We start from the raw sequence: 27,347 nt of genomic DNA on the forward strand, positions 1-27,347 counted from the left end.
ACCACATGACTGCCTGAGGCAGACTACTAAAAGACATTCAAGGAGCTTATCTGGGCTTCTTTGGGGAGGAGACTCAAGCAAAACTGGAGACACAGGAGAGGAGAAAAAGCAGACAAAGAATCAGCTTTAAGAACTCTTCTCTCCCCACATCGCTCATCCACCACAAACACATACAGTGTGGTCCAAGAACTCATCACATCCCAACTTGACTACTACTGCATCAGCATCCTCACTGACCTCCCTGCCTCACCCTTCTCCAGTCTATACTTCACTCTACTGCCCAAATCATTTTTCTAAAACATTGCTTGGCACACAACCCCCACACCTCAAAAACCTCCAATGGATGCCCACTCCTTTCCACATCAAACAGAAACTCCTGAAGATTGGTTTTAAGGGGCTCAATCTGCATTCTCCACGTTATCCTCACTCCTCTTGCGCTATACCCCAGCTCAAGCCAACCTAGTCACGATATCACATTCTTATCTCTTTCACCAGTGATCTCTTGCTCACACCCTCCCTCCTGCTTGGAAGTCCCACCTCCTTCATATCCAGCTCTCTATAGCACTGTTCTCCCCCATCTTCAAAGCCTTTCTGAAATCACATTTCTTCCAGAATGCCTTTCATCTCCTCACCCTATTTCCCCCTACCTACTGTCATTTCATGCCTTTGTGTCACCTAAGCACTTAGATAATCTCCCTCAGCACTTATATACATATCTTTAAATTCTGTTGCCTCCTGCTACCTATAATTCATTTTAGTGTCTGTCTCTAACTAGATTGTAAGCTCCTAGAGGTCATAGATCATGTATACTAACTCTACTGTACTCTCCCAAGTCCTTAATAATAATAATAATAATAATGGCATTTATTAAGCAGTTACTATGTGCAAAGCTCTGTTCTAAGCACTGGGGAGGTCACAAGGTGATCAGGTTGTCCCACGGGGGGCTCACAGTTTTAATCCCCATTTTACAGATGAGGTAACTGAGGCACAGAGAAGTGAAGTGACTTGCCCAAAGTCACACAGCTGACAAGTGGCAGAGCGGAATTTGAACCCATGACCTCTGACTCCCAAGCCCGGGCTGTTTCACTAAGCCATGCTGCTTCCCTTAGTACAGCCCTCTGCACACAGTTAAGTGAGAAATAGCATGGCCTGGTGGAAAGAGCAGCGGCTGGGAGTCAGAGGACCTGGGTTCTAATACCAGGTCCACCACTTGTCTGCTGTGTGACTTTGGGCTGGTCACTTCACAGCGTGGCTTAGCAGAAAGAGCCCAGGCTTGGGAGTCAGAGGTCGTGGATTCTAATCCCGGCTCTGCCACTTGTCAGCTGTGTGACTTTGGGCAAGTCACTTCACTTCTCTGTGTTTCAGTTACCTCATCTGCAAAATGGGGATTAAGACTGTGAGTCCCATGTGGGACAACCTGGTATATACCCCAGCGCTTAGAACAGTGTCTGGGACATAGTAAGCGCTTAACAAATACCAACATTATTATTCTCTAGGCCTCAGCTCCCTCATCTGTAAAATGGGTATTAAGACTGTGAGCCCCATATGGGACATGGACCGTGTCCAACCTTATTATCTTGTATCTACCCCAGTGCTGAGTACAGTGCTTGGCACCTAGAAAACAAATACCATTAAAAAAATAAAATAAAATAAATGCTCGGTAATTTCTACTGATTGCCTGAAGGGGTAGGACCAAGAGCTGTAATAGACCTTCCAACCACCTCATGTTCCCATAACCCTCAGGGGCAGGAGCAAAACCTCCTCAAGCCATAATTAGATCAGCTTCATGAAGCAGAGGAGGAAGGGAAGAGAGCAGGAAAGAGGAAATGCAGACACCAGAACACAGGAAGGCCATTCACCTCTTTTGAATCTCCTTGCAGATATGCAATTCTGGTCAAAGAGCAATAGCCCAAAGGAGCCCAAGATAAGGATTCCAACTAAAGGATGAGGGAAAGTAAACAAATCATCCAGGAAAGAAAGTATCATCATCCCGACCAGATTAAGTGAACCTCTCACAAATAGGGATCAATAGGAAGAAAAACACTGGAAAATTTCACAGTACCATGGGTGGAGATTTCAAAGAAATGAGGGGAGGCATTTCTTTCTTCCCCTGTCAGAAGAGAGATGAGGAGGATGGAGGTAGAGGGATGGAGAGGGATCTGCTATCACATATATTTAATGCCACTGGGGAACCGTTGGCCCTTCACTCCTTGGATGAGGAGGATGAAGTGGCCGAATCCAGCTGAGCCCCTGTTCCACTGCATAAGCAACAATTAACAAAGGTTTAATGAATAATCAGGGAAGAGGGGGGTGTAGGAGGGAGGAGTAGAGCCCACAAGCAACATCAGGGGGCCGATTTATTTGCAGAAAACTTATTTCTGCCTGCACCTAGGGGAATCGCAGGGCTATTTCACTTGCAGCTGAGGTTCCAGGGAAGAGGTTGAAAATGGGGCCTTCTAATTTAGTAGGTGGAAGTGGAGAGAAAAGGAGTCACCCGATCTGCTCCCCACAGGAGTCTGTCATGGAAGGGAATGCAGGGGAGAGAAAGCCAGACCAAACCAGAAGCTAAGTAGGCCCAGTCTAGAGCAGCTGCCCTCGGGGCAGTCCCAGACTCAACCTGGCCTGGAGCGCAGGCAGGGGTGCTTTCAGACCTTAGCTACCACCCCCCTGCCCCAGGAAAGAGATTACTTCCCATTTGATGTCTTGGCAAAGAACTTTTCAGGCCTTGTATAGCTGCTCGTCCCGGTCCCCCACCCCCACCCCCAGACCTAACTTTCTCCCTTAACTAGAGGGGGCAAAACAGGCTTGCAGAGGTTTACAGTGTCTGGCCTGGTGAAGGGAAATGCTCAGTTCCTGGGGGGTCCTATATGATCATCTTCAGAAGTTTGAGAGCAGCAGGTCATGAGCAATTGGGGAAGCCGAGCAGAAGTAGGGAGGCTGGATGGGGTTAGAGGTTTGGGGGTGGGGGTGAGGATGGGAGGGGGGAAAGCTCACAGAAACCATTACTTGAGCTTCCCCATCCTCTGCCAACTCAAACTCCAAATTTCTTTGTTGCCAACACCCCACCCAGTAAACACCATCATTAAGGGAGGCAGGTGGAGGCAGAAGAGGAACAGAGCTTGCTTTGAGGGAGTTGGAGGGAAGGGTGGAGAACCAGAAGAGGAAGAGCCATCTGTGGAGGGATGGTAGGAGGCAAGCCAGGGTTGGGAGGCAGAGACCTCAAAGTGGGTATTCTCCGGCTGTTGACCCTTTAAATTTTCAAGTGGACATCGAGGGTTCAAGAGCCACAGTTCAGCCTGCCATAGAACAGGACCAGCTTCTGGGCCTTAGGCAAAGGAATTTATGTTGCTGAGTTATTTTCCATGCTGTCACACCGTTCCAAGCAGCCAGCCAGAGTTCTTTAGCAGCTGAACAGACAAGGAGCCATCACGTGAATAAAGAAGGGGCAGGATGGAGATTCTTTGGGGTAAAAGAGAACCATAAGAGAGACACTGAAAACCTCTTCCAACCTCTCCCTGACTCCCACCCCACCCTCAGTCCCTAGAAGCTCACCACTGTCAGCTGGAGAGGGGACACACACACACACACCACCCCACTAGCCCCCCCCCCCCCCCCCCCGAATCAAAGAATGGTGAATGATGAGCAGAGGGGAAGGTAGGTGAATGGGGAGTCTCCAAATTGAACAGAGACCTCCCAATCCAGGGCTACTCCTCCAGGTTTGTACACTTCAATCCACTGCTTCTCTAACCTCATCTGCTGCTGAAATGTGCACAAGAGTCAGTGTTGATGGTGTTTGCTGCTTCTGCTTTGTCTAAACAAACCCGCTGGAAAATGACAAATACAGCTGCACCAATACCACAGACAGGAGACGCCACAGCCAAGCAAGGATGGGATGCCAGCACATGGCTCATTAGTACGTTCATTAAGAAGTAATCTTGTCCCTCAAGTCAGAGGGTACAGGATGACTGGGTGAGGGAAAGAATTTCAGAGCACCAGAGCAGAGAGGATGATGATCATCATCATCATAGCATTTTTTAAGCACCATACTATGTGTCCACGCACTGTTTTAAGCACTGGAATAGATACAAGTTAATTCAGGTCAATCAATCAATCAATCGTATTTATTGAGCACTTACTGTGTAGAGAGCACTGTACTAAGCGCTTGGGAAGTACAAGTTGGCAACATATAGAGACAGTCCCTACCCAACAGTGGGCTCACAGTTTAAAAGGGGGAGACAGAGAACAAAACCAAACATACTAACAAAATAAAATAAATAGAATAGATATGTACAAGTAAAATAAATAAATAGAGTAATAAATATGTACAAACATATATACATATACACAGGTGCTGTGGGGAAGAAAAGGAGGTCAGACACAGTCCCTGTCCCACATGGGGCTCACAGTCTAATTAGGAAGGAAAACCCGTACAGTTGAGGAAACTGAGGTACAGAGAAGTGAAGTCACTTGCCCGAGGTTACACAGCAGGCAAGTGGCGGAGTCCGGATTACAACCCAGGGTCTCTGACTCCCAAGCCTGTGCTCTTTCCATTAGGTAATGCTGCTTCACTATGAGAATCAGTGCTAGTTATTGCAGGAACCAACAATCAGCTCCATCTTTGCAACTGGAATGGTTTCCAGACCCCACTAGCCCCAACCCTCCAGAAGCAAAGTTTTTAAAGCACCTGAGTCAGTGCTGCCAATGGGAAAGCACGGGGCGATAAAGAGGTCAGGTCAGATTAGTGATTTGACAACTGCGGCTACTTCCACTTGGGGATGCTTTCTTGACACCCCCAAACCTGAACCCCACTTCTGCAAGGAGGGGAATATATCTGAGATGGTTGGGATAGTGCCCGTGTGAGAAGGGGCACTAGACCATCTCTCCTACCACAGCTGCTCAGCTGGTAACCATAGGACAGGACCATCAAAGTGAGGTAGTGGCTCCAAATGATTAGGCCAGAGAACCTACATGGCACCAACCACCCCACCCCTGGCAAAGGGTTCTGGGTAGAGGCTTACCATTAAATTATCCCCCAAAGTTTAAGAGAAACCAGAGTAATAATAATGATTCACGATTGTGGTATTTGTTAAGTGCTCACTCTGTGCCTGGCGCTGGAATACCTACAAGATAATTAGATACAGTCCCTGGCCCACGAAAAGCTCACAGTCTAAGGGAGAGGGAGTATAGGCCCCACTTTACAGAGAAGGAAACTGAGGCAGAGAGAAGTGACTTGCAGTCAAGTGGCAGAGCCCGGATTAGAATGAATCAATTAAGCAATCAATCAATCATATTTATTGAGTGCTTACTGTGTGCAGAACACAGTACTAAGAGTTTGGGCGAGTACAATATAACAGAGTTGGTAGGCACATTCCCTGCCCACAAGGAGCTTACTTTGGTCATTTATTACCCAAGTCTCCTGACTCCCAGGCTCTTTCCATTAGGATTAGCTGCTTCTAATAGCTAACGGCCAGGAGCCTCTCCTGCGAAGGGAACCTGCCAGTTAGAAAGGCAGAAGGCAGGAAGTGAAAAGAGGGAGCAGGTCCTCAGAGCCACCTCCCCACATTCTGGCCAAGTAGCCTGCTGGTCTGTAAGCATTTTGCACTCAAAAGAAAATGCCTTAGAGCAGCACTAGTTACCCAAAAGGGAGCTTGTTGAGAAAATTAGCAAATGAATTCAACAATTAAAAATAGAAGCTTCTTTACACATGCTTGTCAAACTACAATCCTTTACCCCCTACTTCAGAATAGATTCTTTGAGAACACTTCTGTGATTGACCAAATATGCAAGTCAGTCTGCAATTAGAGTCACAGTCAACAATCTGGTAAGCTGCTTGAGGCAGCATCTGCCTAGATCATAGGCAAAGGAAGAAGAGACAGGAAATTTATTTATCTAAGAGACAACTGTAAATCTCCCCCTTGCCACGTGTCTTCAGTAAAACAAATCAAAAAGGTCAGGACACTTTTCTCTGGTATCTATTTCTGGTACTGAAATTTTTGTATCAGTGATTGTGAACATTATGATTTTTTGGATACAAGTCCTTACTTTAAAATGTGTTTGGCAACAATGAGAAATGGACAATTTATGTTTCCCTGTGTAACTGAAATATATGTGAATCTATAGCGATACTATTTATTCTCCATCTGTCTGGGAGAAAAATGCTTTAGCATAATAGAACTGCCCAATGATGCTGCAAGGGGAGGAGTTCTATGTCGCAAAAACAATGAAGCGGGGAACTTAGGAGCCTCCAATCTGAAGACTTTGTAAACCCCTTTTTAGAGAAACACTCAAATAGCCACGATGAGAGGGGTGAATGGAGTGAAAGAACTCTGGCTGCCTTGAGGGCTGAACTTGGGGACTTTTCTTTTGAGGTGACCAGTAAAAATAGGATTAGCTAGGCCCAGTTAGGCAGCTGGATAAACAAGTTTCTGCATTATCAGAACAGCCTGTGGTGGAGTTAGTTCTTACACAAGCTGAGGATCCTCAACATGAGAGAGAAGAGTAAACTCATCTCCTGAGACTGGTTTTGGGGACACCCAGAGCCCTGCAGCTGGCTGGCTTCTAGGGAAGATGAACTAAATCAATCAATCAATCAATCAATCAATCGTATTTATTGAGCGCTTACTATGTGCAGAGCACTGTACTAAGCGCTTGGGAAGTACAAATTGGCATCACATAGAGACAGTCCCTACCCAACAGTGGGCTCACAGTCTAAAAGGGGGAGACAGAGAACAGAACCAAACATACCAACAAAATAAAATAAGTAGGATAGAAATGCACAAGTAAAATAAATAAATAAATAGATAAATAGAGTAATAAATATGTACAACCATATATACATATATACAGGTGCTGTGGGGAAGGGAAGGAGGTAAGACGGGAGGATGGAGAGGGGGACGAGGGGGAGAGGAAAGAAGGGGCTCAGTCTGGGAAGGCCTCCTGGAGGAGGTGAGCTCTCAGCAGGGCCTTGAAGGGAGGAAGAGAGCTAGCTTGGCGGATGGGCAGAGGGAGGGCATTCCAGGCCCGGGGGATGACGTGGGCCGGGGGTCGATGGCGGGACAGGCGAGAGCGAGGTACAGTGAGGAGATTAGTGGTGGAGGAGCGGAGGGTGCGGGCTGGGCAGTAGAAGGAGAGAAGGGAGGTGAGGTAGGAGGGGGCGAGGTGATGGAGAGCCTTGAAGCCCAGGGTGAGGAGTTTCTGCCTGATGCGCAGATTGATCGGTAGCCATTGGAGGTTTTTGAGGAGGGGAGTAATATGTCCAGAGCGTTTCTGGACAAAGATAATCCGGGCAGCAGCATGAAGTATGGATTGAAGTGGAGAGAGACACGAGGATGGGAGATCAGAGAGAAGGCTAGTGCAGTAGTCCAGACGGGATAGGATGAGAGCTTGAATTAGCAGGGTAGCGGTTTGGATGGAGAGGAAAGGGCGGATCTTGGCAATGTTGCGGAGCTGAGACCGGCAGGTTTTGGTGACGGCTTGGATGTGAGGGGTGAATGAGAGAGCGGAGTCGAGGATGACACCAAGGTTGCGGGCTTGTGAGACGGGAAGGATGGTAGTGCCGTCAACAGAGATGGGAAAGTCAGGGAGAGGACAAGGTTTGGGAGGGAAGACAAGGAGCTCAGTCTTCGACATGTTGAGCTTTAGGTGGCGGGCGGACATCCAGATGGAGATGTCCTGAAGGCAGGAGGAGATGCGAGCCTGGAGGGAGGGGGAGAGAGCAGGGGCAGAGATGTAGATCTGGGTGTCATCAGCGTAGAGATGATAGTTGAAGCCGTGGGAGCGAACGAGGTCATCAAGGGAGTGAGTGTATATTGAGAACAGAAGGGGACCAAGCACTGAACCTTGGGGAACCCCCACAGTAAGAGGATGGGAGGGGGAGGAGGAGCCTGCAAAAGAGACTGAGAAAGAACGACCGGAGAGATAAGAGGAGAACCAGGAGAGGACGGAGTCTGTGAAGCCAAGGTCAGATAACGTGTTGAGGAGAAGGGGGTGGTCCACAGTGTCAAAGGCAGCTGAGAGGTCGAGGAGGATTAGGACAGAGTATGAGCCGTTGGATTTGGCAAGCAGGAGGTCATTGGTGACCTTTGAGAGCGCAGTTTCCGTGGAATGAAGGGGACGGAAGCCAGACTGGAGGGGGTCGAGGAGAGAGTTGTTGTTGAGGAATTCTAGGCAGCGCGTGTAGACAACTCGTTCAAGGAGTTTGGAAAAGAATGGTAGGAGGGATATGGGACGATAACTAGAAGGTGAGGTGGGGTCAAGAGAGGGTTTTTTTAGGATGGGAGAGACATGGGCATGTTTGAAGGCAGAGGGGAAGGAACCAGTGGAGAGTGAGCGGTTGAAGATGGAAGTTAAGGAGGGGAGAAGGGATGGAGCGAGAGATTTCATAAGATGAGAGGGAATGGGGTCAGAAGCACAGGTGGCCGGAGTAGCACTTGAGAGGAGGGATCCCAAACTAAATCCCAAACTAAATCCCAAACTAAATCCCAAACAAGGGGCTGCCAAAGGTTCAGGTAAAGTCACAGTACCCTAAGAAAGTCTCAGAGGAAAATGACAAGAAGATTCAAATTATATCTCAATGGGGTCAATTTATCTAGAATCCCTTGCAGTTTGTGATGCAGGTATCACATTTGTGACTGTGGGAAAAGCTGAGAAATGCAGAGCCTATAGGCTTGGAGAAGGCTGGGAGCTGCCTCTAATTCCCATTCAGGAAGGGGAACCTGAGCTCTAAATACCAGCTCTGACACTTGCCTGCTATATGTAACCTTGAGCAAGTCACTTTAGTTCTCTAGGCTTCAGTTTTCCCATCTGTAAAATGGAGATTCAATACCTGTTTTCCCTCCTACTTAGACTGTGAGTCCCATATGGGACAGGCACTGTGTCCAACCTGATTACCTTGTATCTACCCCAGCACTTAGTACAGCATTTGGCACTTAGTAAATGCTTAACAAATACCATTATTACCATACATTATTAGTAATAATATTAATAAAAAGAGGGTGGCAAAACAGGAGCTCAGGTTGGAATGAGATCTCTTGGCCAAGAGTGCTGTGCTATTTGGCGCCAGGGAGGAGTCATTAAATATCTCTGGAGATTGAGCCAATACCAGCAGGGGCTGGGCTGGGCTGCTGTCTTTGGCTGAAGCTAGAGATGTCCTGCGGTGCTCAATGGCTAGAAAGCCGGATGCTAGTTTGGTTCCTGCAGAGAGAGGAGGCCACTGGGCTGGGATAAGGTTGGGTCAGAGCCCCATCTCCCCAGAAACTGATGAGCCTTTGAGGCAGAGGCAAACAGCACAGTAGAAAGACTCATTTCCTCAAAAGTCTGACACCTCCAAAGGAGAGGCAAGCTCCTCTTTCTCCCTTGCTCCAGGGCCTAGGCCAGGGGTTTTCAACCTGTATTCTCAAGGTTTAATCCAAAGTTCCTTCCTCCTTATATCCTTTCACCCACCCTCACTCCAAATAGCATATGTAGTCTTCTCACCCCGCCCCTCCAGCCACCAACTCCTGCCCCACTACACTCACCCTCTTCATACATTGGGACCACTCACCAGAGTTGTGTCTGAGTGGCCCAAGCAGCAACAGCTGGAGCATGTGAGACGAGAAACTACTCCTGCCATGGAGTCAGCACCCTAGTTTGGGTTTCCAGGGCTGTGGGGACACTTCTTCCTGGGCTCCAGACAAATTCAATTAATCAATCAACAGATTTTATCTGGTGCTTGCTCCATGCAAAGCAGAGTACTAAGCACTAAGCACTTGGGAAAAGTACAACAGAGTTAGTAGACTTGATCCTTACCGTCAAGGAGTTTACAATCTAGAGAAGCAGTATGGTCTAGTGGAAAGAGTAATGGTGTTGAAAATCAGGAGACCTGGGTCCTAATCCCAGCTCTGCCACTTATCTAGACTGAAAGCTCATTAAGGGCAGGGAATGTGACTGCCAATTCTGTTGTATTGTACTCTCCCAAGAGCTTAGTACTGTGCTCTGAACACAGTAAGCACTCAATAAATATGATTGATTAATTGATTGATTGCTGTATGACCTCAGGTAAGTCACTTAACTTCTGTGTGCCTCAGGCTTCCTCATCTGTAAAATAGGGACGAAATGCCTGTACTCCCTTTCCCTTAGACTGTGAGTCCCATGGGTTGTGCTGGGCCTGATTATCTTGTATCTACTCCAGCAGTCAGCACAGTGCTTAACAAATGCCATAATTATTAGTTGTGGAGACAGACACTAAGATAAATTGCAGGTAGGAGGAAAGCCACAGCTTATAAAGATATCAAGATATAATCAATCAATCAGTGGTATTTATTGAGCACTTACTGTGTGCAGAACACTATAATTAGTGCTTTGGAGAGTACAATACTGTAGAGTTGGTAGCCCCATTCCTTGCCCACCAGGAGCTTACAGTCTAGAGGGGGTGACAGACGTTAAAAGGATATGTGCCTAAGTGCTGTGGGGTGGAGGATGGGATGAATGTCAAGTACTTATAGGGTGAGGGAGTAGGGGAAATGAGGGCTTAGTCAGGGAAGATATGTACATAAGTGCTACTGGAGCCAGGGCTGGGGGGATGAGAAGGGAGAAAGTATGAGTACCCAAGGGCTTATGTGATGAGCAAGTGCTAAAATAGCAATTGGAAGGAAATGGGGAAATAGAGCAGGGAGGGAGAGATGAACAATTAATGAGGAAGAGATGAACAATTAATCAGGGAAGACTTTCTAGATTTCAGAAGGGCTTTGAAGATGAGGAGTGCAGTGGTCGGCTGGATGTGAGGGGCAAGGAGGGAGTTCAGGTCTTAGCAAGAATGACAGGAAGCATTCAAGCTGGGGAGGAGTGGGAGAAGACTGAGAATAAGTAGCACGAACTCTAGGGGGTCACTGCAGGTAGTAGCTGAAGTAGTTTCTCTTGTCAACTGCTCTGGCTGCCACTGCAGCTCTTCTACTTATTGTGTTCCCTGGAGATCCTGCCTCTCAGGGTATGTTAAGCCCTTGAGGGCAGGGACGGTGTTCTTTTACCCCTGCTGTACTCCCACAAGACCTTAGTGCAGTGTTTTGCACACATGAAACATTCGACAAACTACTATACAAAATTAAAAATAAAAATAAAATACTGTTGATTGATTGGGTCAGGGAGACCGGCAAGAAGCAGCTCAGAGTTACCATTGCCACAGCAGCCATTTCCACAATGAAGTACCCCATGGGGGACTTGCACTGGTTGAAAGCCTCTGAGCCAGCTAGCTAAGATTAGACCTCTCCTGTTATTTTGTAAACCTATTAGGTGCTCTAACAGAGCAAGAAGAGCCCAGTGGGTAAGCACCCAGAATCTTTTCTGCAAGTCCCAGGTCTTTGCTAATGGCCTCACAATGGCCTAAATTGTGGTATAAGGCCACTGTGGGACAAGGTCCATTTCTGAATTGTCTTGTATTCACCCCAGGGCTTAGCACAGTTCCTGGCACATAGTAAGTCCTAAATCAATATCATTACTAAATCACCATGGTTCTAATGTAATGTCTTGTCAAAAACCTGTGAAGAACTAAATTACAGGGTCCAATTCCATCCCCTCTCCTCCCTTTCTGGTGCTCTCCCTTTCCCTTGTCCACCTACTGAACACACACATGGGTTAGGCATCCCCTTATGGCAATGAGGAAGAATCGTGAGGGAGCAACATCACAGTCAGTGCCCATCCATTCTCTGTGAGACTTGTTACTGTAGTGGGGACTCTTGGAAGACATTGTATCCATGGTTTCTAGAACCTGGCATTGACCATCACAGGAAAGGTTGAATTTTACTCCATACCCATATTTTTCTGAAATATATAAGGAAAAAATGGCTCCGTTCTTTCATTCATCTTGGAGATGGAGAGGAAATTCATTCATTCAATCAATCATATTTATTAAGCACTTACTATGTTCAGAGTACTGTACTAAGCGCTTGGGAAGTACAATCAGCAACAAATACAGACATTCCCTGCCCACAACAGGCTCACAGTCTAGAAGTGGGCCATCACTGTTATTCACTCCAAAAAAGCCCACATTGAAGGTTATTAGAGGGAAAGTTGGGGATGGTCCATCCCTAACCACCATCACTTGGTTCCTCCAAGCATCCGAGAGAGTTCTGCAGGCAGTAGACATTCAGTCACCGATTGATTGACGGACTGAATCCTGAGCCAGAAGTGTCACTTTTTTTTTAAGGTACTTCAGGGCTATGTGCCAGACACTGTACTAAGTGCTGGTGTTAGACCCAATTCCTGTCCCACATGTGGCTTACCGTCTTAATCCCCATTTTACAACAGACACCTGGCAGAGCTGGGATAAGAACCGAGGTCCTTCTGACTCCCAGCTGGTGCTCTCTCCAATAGACCATGTTGCTTCTCAGCCAGTAATGACACTGCTCATGGTCCGATGCTATGTATCCCTCCTGAGGATATGTTATATTCTTAACCTTCAAGAAGCTCCACTCTCTAATTTTCCCTCTTCTCTGGCACTTTCCCAATTCTCTAGAAGGTAATACTTGCTGTCTCATTGTCCCTTCCAGCTCCCAATCCACCTCTTTTCCCATTCACTGTTTCGACCCACTGCCTTCATTTTTTCTTCACCTACTACCTCTCTCAGATTGTCCCTCTCACCACCCCATCATTTCCCCTCCCCTTAATGATAATAATAATAATGTTGGTATTTGTTAATCAATCATATTTATTGAGCGCTTACTGTGTGCAGAGCACTGTACTAAGCGCTTGGGAAGTACAAGTTGGCAACATATAGAGACAGTCCCTACCCAACAGTGGGCTCACAGTCTAAGTGCTTACTATGTGCAAAGCACTGCTCTAAGCGCCTGGGAAGATAAAAGGTGATTAAGTTATCCCACGTGGGGCTCACAGTCTTCATCCCCATTTTACAGATGAGGGAACTGAGGCACATAGAAGTTAAGTGACTTGCCCAAAGTCACACAGCTGACAAGTGGCGGAATGGGGATTAGAACCCACAACCTCTGACTCCCAAGCCCAGGCTCTTTCCACTGAGCCACGCTGCTTCTCCTTCTGACTTCCTTCGGCACAGCTCTCCTGAAACTATTCTCACTAACATCACCCATGAGCTTTTCTTGGGTCAATCCAATTGTGTCTTTTCTGTCATCTCTGTGGCTCTCTTCAGTGCTTTTGATGCTGTCAATCACCCTCTTCTCATTGCCACACTCTTCAACCTTGCTTCTAAGGTCACCTTACAATCCTGGACCGCTACATGCCTCTCTGATCGCTCCAGAGCCTTCCCAACTCCCCCCAACTGCCCCCCAGAGCTCAATTCTGGACTTTCTGCTCTTCTTTCTTTCTCTCTCTCTCTTTCTTTCTCTCTCAAATCGCTTGTGGACTTTACTGTTTCATTTGCCACCTGAACTCAAATGATGTCTCTCTCATTCTCTAGTCCTGCATTTCTCACAACCTTTAGGATGTTGCCCCTCAGTATGTCAGAAGCAGAATATATTATTTTCCTTCCCCACTTCCAGTGGGGGCACCACAATCATCCCTCATTCCAAGCTTGAGATCCTGGGGCCATTCCCTCCTCCATCTTCCTTATCTGTCTGGTATGTATGGTCCTTCCTGGAAACAGCAGGGGATTGGACCGGGTGACCTCTAAAGTTGACTGCCCTACCATTCTACCCAAAGCCCAAATCCTTCTGGGATATTCTCCTTCCCTGAGCACACTTACAAAAAGACAGCATATGAAGAAAAGGCTTGAATGGCATGTTTGCTTGTGCAGTTCACAGCAGCTCTCCTATCTAGAAACACAGAGCAATGTTTAACAATACCTTTCCAGTAACACTGGGAGACGGGCAATAAAGAGACCAGGCTTGGGAGTCAGAGGTCATGGGTTCTAATCCCGATTCCACCACTTGTCAGCTGTGTGACTTTGGGCAAGTCACTTCACTTCTCTGCGCCTCAGTTACCTCATCTGTAAAATGGGGATTAAGACTGTGAGCCCCACGTGGGACAATCTGATTACCCTGGATCTACCCCAGCGCTTAGAACACTGCTTGGCACATAGCAAGCGCTTAACAAATATCATCATCATTATTATTATAATTATTAAAACAAACAATATTATAATAATGTTAATACTGATGATAATTGGGGTATTATCTTGGCACCTACTATGTGCCAGGCACTGGGGTAGCTACAGTGCAGTCAGCTCAGAGAATCCCTGTCCCACATTGGGGGTCACAGTCTATGAGGGAGGGAGACAGGAATTGAATCCTCATTTTGCAGAGGAGGAAACTAAGTGACTTGCCCGAGGGCATACGGCAGCCAAGTGGCAAACCCAGGGTTGGAAGCCAGATCTCCTGACTCCCAGGCTCAGAGTCTTTCCACTAGCCACACTGCTTCACACACTTTCCACAAACAACCATGGCTAACCCTGCCTTTGTCCCAGAAGATGGTCCTGAAAAGAACGGAAAAGTTCCCTGTCTCTGAAGGTAGGACCTGCGTAACAGATGCCCCATTAAGTAAGACCCCTTAAGGAAGTCCACCACTCCACCAAAATGCTGTCAATTAATAATAATAATGATAGCATTTGTTAAGCACTTAACTATGTGTCAAGCACTGTTCTAAATGCTGGGGTAGATACAAAATAATCAGGTTGGACATGGGGCTCACCGTCTTAATCCCCAATACACAGATGAGGTAACTGAGAAGTGAGGCACAGAGAAGTGAAATGACTTGCCCAAGATTACACAACAGACAAGTGGCAGAGTCAAGATTAGAACCCAGGTCCTCCTGACTCCCAGACCAATGCTCTATCCACTAGGCCATGCTGGAGTGGAACCCAGCAACTGTTCACAGTACCAAGAAACCAACTGTATCATTAATGATGCATCATGAGATTTCAGCAAGTGACTTTTTTGTGTCAACACTTAGCATTCCCAATTTGTTCACCTTTTGGCACTATCATTCATGACTGACTCTGGATTTGGGGGCCACTTTGGATGTGCAAAAATCCACCTCCCTCTCAGGAACAACGGTAGGAGCTACTCCCAAAAGGAATTGAAAATTCTCCAATCTCATGCCTACTTATACGGGGTGGGTGGAATGAACCCTGCCTGGTGAAAGAGAAGATAGAGTGGGACGAGGCATGGATTGCACACCCTGTTCCGAAGGCCAAGAATATACTGCCCCCTTAACCTAGGAAAGCACGCTCTCCATGACCCACAAGCCTGGAGCCAGGGCTCTGCTCCTCGCAATAAGTACTGCAGCCTAGAGGGAGAGAAGCAGGCAAAAGCAGCAGCACTCAGGAGTATGACAATTTCATCACTTTTTGTCCAGATTGAATTAGTTTGGAGACGAAATAAGATTGCTGGCTTTCCCATGTGACTGTCAAGCCATTACCTTGTCAGCCAGCTGTTTGCTGTCTCTCTGTAGGGTACGGGCACCTGAGTCAAGGAAACAGCACCCAAATCCAATTGGGTCTTTCCAGACATGTGTACGAGGGGCCGGGGAGGATGCGTGATCCCCCCGGGAATGCTCATCTATGAAATCCTTAGTGAGGATACCTTCACACGTATGCATGGTTCCTCAGATACAGGTTCCAACTTGACAAGCGGGACCCCGCTTCTGCACAAGCTCAAGTCTCCACACACGTGATGGAGCATAGCTAACTAGGGACTGAAGGTTCCATATGAATGGGTTATTTTTAAATTCTTGCTTCAACTTCTCAATGCCTTGTCTCCTCTTTTTCTATGGGGAGCCCCATCTGGATTCTCTGTAACTCTTGTGCAGAGAAGGTGGACGTCTAGAGTGACAGAGTTGCCCATGGCGTTCCCAGACAAAGCTGCTAGGGGTGAGGTCCTCTCCCTGCAAGCAGGAGGCTGAAGAGATCTGTGGGGCGCCGACACTCCATTCCGCACCATAGGCAGGGAAAGATGGCACTTAGCTGCACTTGTGCCTCGACCATTCACAGGGCCTGTCACTGTGTTCTATTCTGCCTCTCAGCCTCTTGATGTTCCTGAGGCCTTTGCCCAAGGGGAGGAATCTGCCTCCTGACTGAGGCCGCCCACCAGCCTGGTGGGTCTACAGATGCTGTCTCCCATAATCCTTGGCTACGCCCCACTGCTTGAAGCTGTGCTTCACTGGGCCTTGACAACATTTGCTCTGCCCTCCTGTTTGCACACACCCCACCGTACGGCAGCTCCGCTATCATCCATTCTCTTTCCACATCCTGCCCACAGTTACCTCCCTGGCTGGCTGGCTTCCCCTGCCTCTGTCCCTAGGAAGCATTATCATAGGGCGGAGTGTTGATCTGGCACACTGGGCTGGGAGGTAGGACTGCTGAGTTATTGTCTCCAGTCTTTGGAAATCTGAGGGAGATGGGGAATGCCAAGTGACTTGCCCAAGATTGCACCTGAAATCCTAGCTGCCGGAGGGGAAGTCTTGAGTTTTCAAAGGATTGGGCCTCCCAGAAAGGAAGGAAGGATTAGCCCACTGCTGGCTCGTTCCTCCCCCTGCTCCTGGCCCAGCCACCAAGTAAGGTGCCAGAGCCCAGTCCTCTTCCCAGCCCCTGCCTGGCCTGGGCCCTTTGTTACACTCTACCCATGTCCTGTGCTGGGAAAAGAGGCAAACACTGCAATGGCATGAGCCAGCAGGGAGGGGGGCCCACTTGGGAAAAGCCAAGATTGGGCCCACAGAGCAGCTCCGCCTAAGCACCAGGATTTACATTCCAAGTGGTGGTGTCAGCCAGCAGGCTTAAGTGCCACATTTTCATTGAGAGTGTAATCTCCACTCCCTTTAATCCACAGTTAGGAGGGTGAGCTCTCTGAAGGGTGTTATTACTCTGATCTGCAAGGAGATTATCTTTGCTTCCCCATAGTCCCTTCAGGATGGAGGAGAGAGAGAGAGTGCAGGAATGAGGCATTGAAAATCTACAGGTAAAGGCAGAATAAAAAACTGTGGACAAGCCACTCACGGTTGTGGACTGAACCTAACTTCTCCCCCCTACTGAGCCCACCTCCTTCACCAGCACCCAGCAGCACCTTGGCAGCACTGGGGAGGATTTGTGACCAGAGGCCTGCTGCTGCTGCTGAGTGTTGGGAACTGAACTAATAATAACGGGTATTTGTTACACACTTACCATCAATCAATCAATCAATTGTATTTATTGAGCATTTACTGTGTGCCGAGCACTGTACTAAACGCTTGGAAAGTACAAGTTGGCAACATATAAAGACGGTCCCTACCCAACAGTGGGCTCACAGTCTAGAGGATGTGCCAGGCACTGTACTAAGCACTGGGATAGATACAAGGTAATTGGATTGAATGCAGTCCCTGTCCCAAATAGGGCTCACAGTCTTAATCCCCATTTTACAGATGGAACTGAGGCACAGAAAAGTGAAGTAACACACCCAAGGTCACATAGCAGGCAAGTGGCGGAGTCAGGATTAGAACCCAGGTCCTTCGGACTCCCAGGCCCTGGAAGTCTATTCATTAGGCCATACTACTACTCTCACTAGCAGAGAGAGGAAAGAGCCAGACTAATCACACAGCCCTGCACCTGAAAGAGTCTGCACGATGACCAATCCAGAGAAGGAGACTCAGCTGGGAGCAGTTGGGAGACAATTCAGTTTTATTAGCCATCAGCAAGGAAAAAAAATCAAAGCTACTGAGGAGGTGAGGAGAGAGCTCTCTGAAAAGGAAAGAGAATGATACAGGGCAGGGGAAGAGGGACCAGAAAACTTTTCTAGAGATTGATCCGATTATCCTGGGTTTACCCCAGAGCTTGGCACATAGTAAGCACTTAACAAATACTGCAATTACTATTCCCACTAGGCTGCATGCTCCTCGAGGTCAGTCCTCTGACCCCTATCGTATTGTACTTTTCCAAGCACTTGGTACAGCACTCTGCACACAGTAAGCACTCAATAAATACCACTGGTTGCCTGAACTGAAGCCGTTCATGTTTTCCAGGTGTCTTGGGGCTGGCCCCAGGGTTCTCAGTGACTCTTGGCCTCCCATGGTCTCCACAGGGACCTGAAGGCTAGTTTCTCTGAGAGAGCAGAACTCATGGAGCATAATCCCATGCCATCAGGGCTTCAGGATCTGCAGGGTAGCCAGTTGACCACTGGGCAGCTCCTCCCTCCCTCCCTGTTACCTCCAGAGGGAGCGGATAGTGGCATCTCCAGGAGAGCAGCTCAGGTGGAAGCCCCGGGACAACCATTAAGCTGTGGGAGAGGGTGTTGGGGTCTGGACCAAGGATGGCCCTACCTGGGGCGGTGAGGAGCCCGGGGACCACAACCTCCCATCAGTGATGGGCGCGCTGTTGTCCTGATTGTTGTTAATAATAGCAATAATAACAATAATTATAATAATTGCTGTATTTGTTAAGCACTTTACTATGTGCTAAGCACTGAGGTAGATACAAGATATTCAATTCCCACATGGGGCTTACATTCCAAGTAGGAGGGAGCATAGGTATTGAATCCCCATTTTGCAGATGAGGAAACTGAGGCAAAGAGAAGTTAAGTGACTTCCCCAAGGTCACACAGTAGACAAGTGGCTGAGGCGGGAATAGAACCCAGGTCCTCTAGCTCTCAGGCCTGTGCTTTTTCCACTGGGCCATACTGTTTCCACTGTTGTTGCTGAGTTTGCCATTGCCCCTTCTCCATGTTTCTGTCTTTGTCCACAACTGAGAGCCAGGAACGTGTCTGAATCAGTGTCCCTCCCCACTCCCAACCCCCAATGCTTAGTATAGTGCTCTGCAAAATATGTACTCTTAATAAATGTCCTTACTACAACCTCTTAGAACTCACCCAGACCATTCCTGGCTACTGAGGCCCTCAGGCCACACAACAGCCCTCCACCCCAACCAAGGGCTCTATCCCAGGCCACTCAGGCACTTCCCCTGGCAAGCCAGAGGCCCAATCCGCCCGGGGCTTTCCCCTCCCCTCCCCCCAAAACTCCCCACCGCGAGGCAGGCCCACTCACCGAATTAATGCATCCCAGTTCCTTATTGAGAAGCCACGGAAGGGAGAGCTTGCCTTCGCCCCGATAACACGACTGGATCCGTTCCTTGATCTTGTCTTTGATTTTCTTGAGGGTGAAGAGGCAGAGGACTGACTCCTTGGGGGGTTTCACCCGGTTCTTCTGGCCCTGGGCAAAGACGGTGAAGAGGATGTCCTCGTGCTCGGAGACCCCCAGCTGGCGGGCCAGGGCTCTGCCCGGTTTGCTCAGGTAGGCGTCCTGAACCAGCCGGTACTCCACCCCGCCCTGCACACAGCCGATGGGAAACTCCACGTAGGAGTAGAACTTGGGGTCATCCACGCAGAGGCGAACGATCTTGGAGGTGAAGAACTGCTCCCCCGTGGAGTCGGGAGAGGTCAGCTGAGTGTCGAGTTGCAGAGTCAGGTAGTAGACAAACTGCTCGCTGCTGAAGCTGTAGATGTAGTAGATGTCAAAGGCAGGAAACTTGGAGAGGGTGTCCGAGGGGATCTTGAGCTGGGAGGAGACAAACTCGTCCTGATAAACAAAGCCGAACATCTCGGCATTCTCCTCATTCTCCATCAGCTTCCGGCTGGACAGAGTGGGGAAATACTCGGACTTGCCATCGATGGGTGTGCCGACGAACAGCTTGTCATGCCCATCGGGCACCTCGATGATCACCCCGGACATGGTGCCCGACTCGTTGACGCTGGACAAGTAGTGTTCCTTGCGGTGGTGGGGCTCCCCCAGCTTGAACAGGTCATCCAGCCGCAGGAACTGGCAGATCCCCTGAGAGGCACTGCCGCAGGCGATCAAGCGGTTCTCGGCGTAGTCCACCAGCAGCAGTTTGTTGACGTTGTTGGTGGTCACCAGGCCGTGCGGGCAGGACTGGACGCTGGGGGGTGGGTAGCACTTCTCGTTGTCGTCCACGGGCCCCGTCACATGGGTGCGCAGCAGGGTCAGGTTGCTGGACAGCTTGTATATCCGGTTGACTGCTCCCACGTAGACCTCCCCCGTCTTGTTGTGCACGACCAGGTGGGCCAGGCTCCAGTCGCTCACTGGGAAGGTCCGGAACGGAGGCTGCCGGCCGCCGCGGCCGGCCGGCCACAGGCATCCCAGGAGCAAGAAGGTCCACGCGTAGAGAGCCGAGCAGGGGGAGTGTGGCCGCATGACTGCGATGGGGCTGGGGGCGCAGCGGCAGGAAGGGGCTAATGGTCCGCGAGCTCCTCGGGTCCCACGAGGCTCCTCATTTAGGGGGCTGCGGCCAGGGGCAGTCCGGTCAGCCCTGCAAAGGGATAAATGAGCAGAGGGTAAAGCAGAAAATAAGAGCCAGCAGAATTAGGGACTTGCTATTGAAAACCCAAAACATTTTCACAACGGGGGACCTGGAAGGAAAAAGTCAAGATGAGAATCTATTTCAATCAGTCAGTCAATGGTATTTATGGAGCACTTACTGGATGCACAGCACTGTACTAAGCGCTTGGGAAAGTACAATACAATGGAGTTGGCAGATGCGAGCTCTGCCTTCAAGGGACTTATTTACTTTAGGGAAGGGGTCATCCTGGATCATGCTAAGCCAGGAATGAAAGAGTGGGAGTATTAGAGAAGCAGCGTGGCTCAGTGGAAAAAGCATGGGCTTGGGAGTCAGAGGTCATGGGCTCAAATCCCAGCTCCGCCACTTGCCAGCTGTGTTACTTTGGGCAAGTCACTTAACTTCTCTATGCCTCAGTTACCTCATCTGTAAAATCGGGATTAAGACTGTGAGCCCCACCTGGGACAACCTGATCACCTTGGATTCTCCCCAGTGCTTAGAACAGTGCTTTGCACATAGTAAGCACTTAACAAATGCCATCATTATTATTATTATTATTTAGACTTTGACAGCCCACAGACAGAAGCAAAGCAAGCCCTGATTTTCTAGCAACCAACCCTAGCATTATGTGCACTCACTCCTCCTTTCCCCCCTGCCACACACACCTCATCTCCAGGACTCCCTCTAACTCCAATTCAAGCAGTGTGGTCTAGAGGAAAGAGCACAGGCCCGGGAGTCAGAAAACCTGGGTCCTAACCCCGGATCCACCACCTGTGACCTTGAGCAAGTCATTTAATTAACTTTTATGGGCCTTAGTTCCCTCATCTGTAACAAAGAGATTCAATACCTCTTCTCCCTTTCCCGCCCAGGCACTATGAGCCCCATATGGAACAGGACTTGTGTCTGATCTGATTGCACCGTGTCTGCCTCAGAGTTTAGAAGAGTGCTTGGTACATAGTGAGTACTTAAGAAATATTACTATCATCATTATTATTATTCTATCTGTGGCCTTCCAAATACCCTATCTTCCCGGGCTTCCATCCTGTTTTATCCCAGCAGCTCCATTCCAGCCAAACTAGCCTGCCCGGGTCTCCCTCTCCTAAAATGGCTCTGATATTTAGCAGTCACCCCTTGTCCCTCCCTTTAAATCACTGCTTAGAGCCCCTTTCCTCCAGGAATCCCAATCATTCACCCACCACCCTGCCCAATGCGAGATTCACTCCTGGCCCTTGACTCATTCTTGTCAAGCACTGGGTATGCACGGTGGACTCTGATTTCAAAGCAAAGTAAAACTGTAATATGATAATAGTATAAAACAAAAAACTAAATAATTGAGGAAAGCAAAAGTTTACTTTGGCATCAAATCAGATTTTCAAAGGCTTTCCATCACTCTTGAGCATATTCCTCTAACACGCTGAGCAAGACCTTTTTTTTTGGCTCATTAACTTATATTGATTTTGTGGGCATCTGGCTTATCTCCCCTGTTAGGCTGTAAGCACCTTGAAGCCAAGGATTCTATCTAATCTTTCAAGTGTAGCCTTCAAGCCCGACTCAGGTTTACGTGCTCTCCGGGCCCTAATGATAATGACCAGACGAAAATAGGAGGTCCTCTGCTGAGCCCACCCAGATAGCCCACTCCATCTCTGGGAGGAATGCAGCCACCTTTAGGAAGAGTCAAAAGTCACCTTCCAGTCACCCAACCACATCGCTGAGATAAAAGTGCCTTTGGCCACTCCCATCTTCGGGGGAGAAGGGGTGCGTTAAGACTAGTGCAACCGCCAGTTCTTGTGCCAGGCAGAAGCACGCTAGATCCAACCTCTGACTACTTTAGGCCGCCACTGTCTAAGGTGCACCACCCACCACACCCCAGGTCCCGGGTCCCAGGTGCAGGATCCCAGCCCTGCACCTGGGTCTCCTGCTGTTTCCCCCAGAGCAGCAGATCCAGCATGGTCCTCACCCGCTTGCCCTGCATCCCTCTCCAGGCCGACCTGAGCCCGAACCAAGCTGTCCCTCTCCAAACAACGCCGACACCCAAACGTGAGTTTAAAACCTTGAGTGAGGGCTGCAGCGGGTTCAGCGGCCACGCGTGATCTCATCGAGCCCCACAGGCTCTGTTCAGTCAGGGTTTAGCGGGAAGGGCGCTTCCACACTCCTGCCAGTACTTCTTTGGCAGACTCCCTTCCCGGCCCAGCCCACTCCTGTTTATTCAGGCAGACTTCAGCAGAACCACAAGCTAAGCTGTCCCATCCTTCCGTGGCCTCCCACAGTCCCAGTCGGAGACATAACGGCAACTGAATTTCCTGAGCTGCAGAAGGGACTTTTAAGTAACAACAACAACAACAGCAATGGCCCAGAGGAGAATCCCCCTAAGACTCAAATTCCCCTTTTGCCAAGGAAACATGTGCCACTGCTCTCTGGCCACTTAAGCGCCTGCCTCACAAGCCCGCCGTATGAGTGGCTGGAAACCTGAGTCCCGTCAGAGACCTCGGGGTCCCCGGCTTGCCAACAGGGGATAATCCCATTCTCCAAACATGGCCGCCATGGATACAGGCCTTCAGAAACCTCTCAGCAGACACCTTGGAGCAAAGCCCAGGACTAAAATGGTCTGGTTAAACAAACACAAAACACAACACAAAAGAGTCCGGGCGGCATGTTAATGCCGACTCGGAGAGCAGCACAAACAGGACTAAAAATACATTCCATTCTCCCGGCCCTCATGTCAAGGTAAACACTCAAGGACTGTGGGAAGGGGACTCGGCCTCGGCTGATGACTCAAGGAACAGCAATGTGAGTGGAAGGGCCCCCATGGGGGAGTGGGAAGGGGTGGCCCAGCAGGAAAACATGGAGCAAGATGTCTGGCTGAGATGCGGGGGGGGGGGGGGGGGGGGGGGGGCGGTGGCTGGGTGTCACAGTGTAACCGGCTGTCCTGACCCAAGTTGGGCCAAACACAGTAGAGCCCTTTCAATGGGCAAGATGCTTAGGGCTAGCTTGCTCTTCCCAGGAACCTCAAGCCTGAAGTCTGCTGTAGAAGTGGTTAGGAGTAATAATAATTATGGTATCTGTTAAGCACTTAGTATGAGAAGCAGCGTGGCTCAGTGGAAAGAGCCCGGGCTTTGGAGTCAGAGGTCATGGGTTCAAATCCCAGCTCTGCCAATTGTCAGCTGTGTGACTTTGGGCAAGTCACTGAACTTCTCTGTGCCTCAGTTACCTCATCTGTCAAATGGGGGATTAAGACTGTGAGCCCCCGCCGTGGGACAACTTGATCACCTTGTAACCTCCCCAGCGCTTAGAACAGTGCTTTGCACATAGTAAGCACTTAATAAATGCCATTATGATTATGTTCCAAGCACTGTTCTAAGCACTGGGGTAGATACAAGGTTATCAGGTTGGACACAGTCTCTGTCCCACATAGGGCTTGCAGTCTAGCCAGGAGAGAGTAGGATTTAATCTCCATTTTACAGATGAGAAACTGAGGCACAGAGAAGTGACTTGCCCAAGATCACACTGCAGGCAATGGCAGAGCTGAGATTAGAACCCAGGTCCTCTGATTCCTAGGCCCATATTACTTCCAGTAGGCCACGCTGCTTCTCCAAATCCTATCCATCCTCATTACAAACACTTTATTCTGGGAAACTGGAGAATGGCCAGTGTGTTAAAAACACATCACCAGAGACCCATCAGAAAGTGGGGTGAAGCTTTTTTTTTTTTAGAAATGACCTTAATGTTGCCTGACACTTTCAGAGAGGGGACATACCTCCACAGAGCTCAAGATTATTTAAAGAAATTTACTTTCTTTACAGAAATTTACAGAGCACTGTACTGAACACAGTACTGTACAAAGTACAGCACTCTACTAAGTACTTGGGAGAGTAATAATAAAGTAACAATAATGTTGGTATTTGTTGAGCACTTACTATGTGCCAAGCACTGTTCTAAGCGCTGGGGTAGATACAAGGTAATCAGGTTATCCCACGTAGGGCTCACATTCTTCATCCCCATTTTACAGATGAGGTAACTGAGGCACAGAGAAGTTAAGTGACTTGCCCAAGGTCACACAGCTGAAAAGCGGCAGAGCCGGGATTAGAACCCATGACCTCTGACTCCCAAGCCCGTGCTCTTTCCACTAAGCCACACTGCTTCTCTGAGTACAATATTACAGAGCTGGTAGACATGTTCCCTGCCCACAACGCACTTACAGCCTACAGGGATCCCCATGCTATGCCCCTAGGCACAACGGAGAAATAAGATAACCACCCCAACTTTATTATTTTTATTATTATTATTATATTTGTTGAGTGCCTACTTTATGTCAACCACCGCTCTAAGTGCTGAGGTAGATACAAGTTAATCAGGCGGGAAACAGTCCCTGTCCCAGGTGGGGCCCACAGTCTAAGTAAAAGAGAGAACAGGCATTGAAACCCCATTTTACAGCTGAGGTAACTGAAGCACAGAGAAGTGACTTGCACGAGGTCACACAGCAGACACGTGGCAGAGCCGGGATTGGAACCCAGGTGCTCTGACTTCCAGGCCCAAGATCTTTCCTTTAGGCCACACTGTTCCTAACTTCACAAGTTAGGAAACTAGCTCACGGAGAAGTTAAGTAATCTTACACCTAGGTTATACAGAAAGGTGGCAACAGCATGGACCAGCATAAATCTGGGAGTCCGAGGACCTGGGTTCTAATCCCAGCTCCGCCACTTGCCCAGTGTGGGACCTTAGACAATTCGCTTAACTTCTCTAGGCCTCAGATTCCTCATCTGTAAAATGGGGATTCAATACCTGTTCCCCCTCCTCAAACTGTGAAGCCAGCGTGGGACAGGAACTGCATCCCACTTGATTATCTTGTACCTAGGCCAGGGCTAAGTATGATGTTCTTTTTTTAATGGTATTTGTTAAGCACTTACTATGCACTAGGCGCTGTATTAAACACTGGGGCAGATACAAGCTAATCAGGTCGGATACAGTCCATGTTCAACACATAATAATAAGCTCTTGGTAAATACCACTATTATTATTATTATTAGATTCCAGACTCTCAATCTACCACTCAGTTCCTACCAAAATAGGGCTGATTTACACAGGAGTTCATGCTATGCTTCTTTCTTTCCCAAGCAGTATTCAGAGTCAAGACGTCCGTCCAAGGTTTAAATCACCCTCCCACTCTCAATGTTTATGAAGTGTATCATGGCATCTTAGGTTCCCCTTGTGGCATCCAACAGAAAATAAGAATGCTTTACAGTAATCCCTCACAAAAACTGGCCTCTCTCTGGCCGATTTCACACGCGAATGACTTACTTTTTAACAGTAAAAATTATGCAAATACCAAGGCAAATTCACAGGTGAATGGCTTAGGAGAAATTAAAAGCATGAAAAAGTTAATTTAACATGGCAAAGAATTGTGGTCTTGTGGACATGCAGAGCAAGAGGGACTGTGAAGGAAACGACCTCACAAGTCAATGAATGGGGTTTAAATTGTGTGCAATTTCTGGTTTTGTTATTTACCATTTGGCATTCAGCATCACTAAGAGCCTAGTGAAAAGATCTCAGGTCTGGGAGTCAGGGGACCTGGGTTCCAATCCTGACTCTGCCACTTGCCTGCTCTGGGACCTTGAGCATATCACTTCACTTCTCTGGGCCTCAGTTTCCTCATTTGTAAAATGGGGAGTCATTACCTGTTTTCCCACCTACTTAGACTGTGAGCCCCAGATGAAAAACGGACTGTGTCTAATCTGATTATCTTGTATCTACCCCAGCACTTGGTACAGGGCTTGGCACATAATAAGCACTTAACAAATACCACAATTGTTATTATTACTGTCATCAACAAAAAATGGGCATTAACTCCACAGATATGGAGTTGGAACCCATCCCATTATGTCCCACCGAAACAATAGTTCCCAAATTACCAATTTTGCCAATACTGAGCTCTGTTAGCATTAGCTCTATTAGCTCCCACCAGAGAGGGAAAAAACCCACAAACAAACTCATCAATGAATGTTCTGCTGTATCTAGCCAGAGAGATCTTGTGAGTAGCAGGAGATGCCTTCCAAGACATGAAAACCAAGTTAGAAATCAAGCATAGGAAGTCATGAAAGAGATGTTTTTTACCTCCCCTCTGCCCCATGCAGAGGCGTGTACACACACATACACACACACACACACACAAACACACCCCCCACCCCCCACCCCCTCCACTGCTAACAGATCGGTAACCCGCATCATCAAGTCAGCAGAGGGAAAAGGAACTGAGAACCATCCTGCTGCCGCAGTTGGAATATTAAAACCTCTGAAGTCCCACTTCAGGGTAGGATTTTCAGCAGTTATCCCTGCTCTGCTGAGCAAGGTGGAGGCAGAGAAGGGCAGACCAGCTGGGACTGCCACCAGCAGTTTAGCACAAAACTCCAAAATAACAGCTACAATAATAAAAACCCCTTCGGTAAAACAGTTGTTTGCTCTAATGTTCCAAGCAACGTTAGCATCTTGACCAATTCTGAGAGGAGGATAAAAATGCAAAACTCCAGCTGTTGCGCTCACCGTTCCACGAGCACATCTGGGGATCAGAGGAGACAAACATGTGAATTGGAACCCCCGCGCACTGCTGACTGGGTCTGTGTGTGCAGACAGGTCCGCAGAATCATCTGCTTATAGTTCCAGCAATCTCCCTTACAGCTTTAAATGGTGCCTGCTTTCTATTTATTTTGTTTGTTAATGATACGCATCTAGCTTTATTTCTATTTATTCTGATGACTTGACACCTGTCCACATGTTTTGTTTTGTTGTCTGTCTCCCCCTCTAGACGGTGAGCCCATTGTTGGGTAGGGACCGTCTCTGTATGTTGCCAACTTGTACTTCCCAAGCGCTTAGTACAGTGTTCTGCACACAGTAAGCGCTCAATAAATACGACTGAATGAATGAATGAATGTTTTCCAGATGGGAAATGGGGGAAACTGAGGCTTGGAGAGGGAGAAGGTTGTTTCTTAGGTCAAGTGAGTGTAGAGGAGAACAGGAGAGCAATCCTAAGAGTCCTGTCGACTTCTTTGGGGGTTTTAGTTTTCTCTTCTATCTACAATATTTGTTGTCTCCCCCCACCCCG

The 27,347-nt window shown here is 48.4% G+C and overlaps 1 protein-coding gene across 1 annotated transcript in view; it reads right to left on the minus strand.

Annotated features, from left to right (window-relative positions):
• The window catches only part of PLXNA1 (plexin A1), a 249,591-nt gene that overhangs the window by 206,363 nt on the left and 15,881 nt on the right, over positions 1-27,347 (minus strand). The window contains exon 2 of the mRNA XM_038772017.1: positions 18,949-20,227. Within this exon, the coding sequence (XP_038627945.1) occupies positions 18,949-20,112 (1,164 nt within the window). The 5' untranslated portion in view covers positions 20,113-20,227. The remainder of the gene's footprint in view (positions 1-18,948; positions 20,228-27,347) is intronic.

This window comes from Tachyglossus aculeatus, chromosome X1 (assembly GCF_015852505.1).
Source record: "Tachyglossus aculeatus isolate mTacAcu1 chromosome X1, mTacAcu1.pri, whole genome shotgun sequence".
Classification (NCBI taxonomy): domain Eukaryota; kingdom Metazoa; phylum Chordata; class Mammalia; order Monotremata; family Tachyglossidae; genus Tachyglossus; species Tachyglossus aculeatus.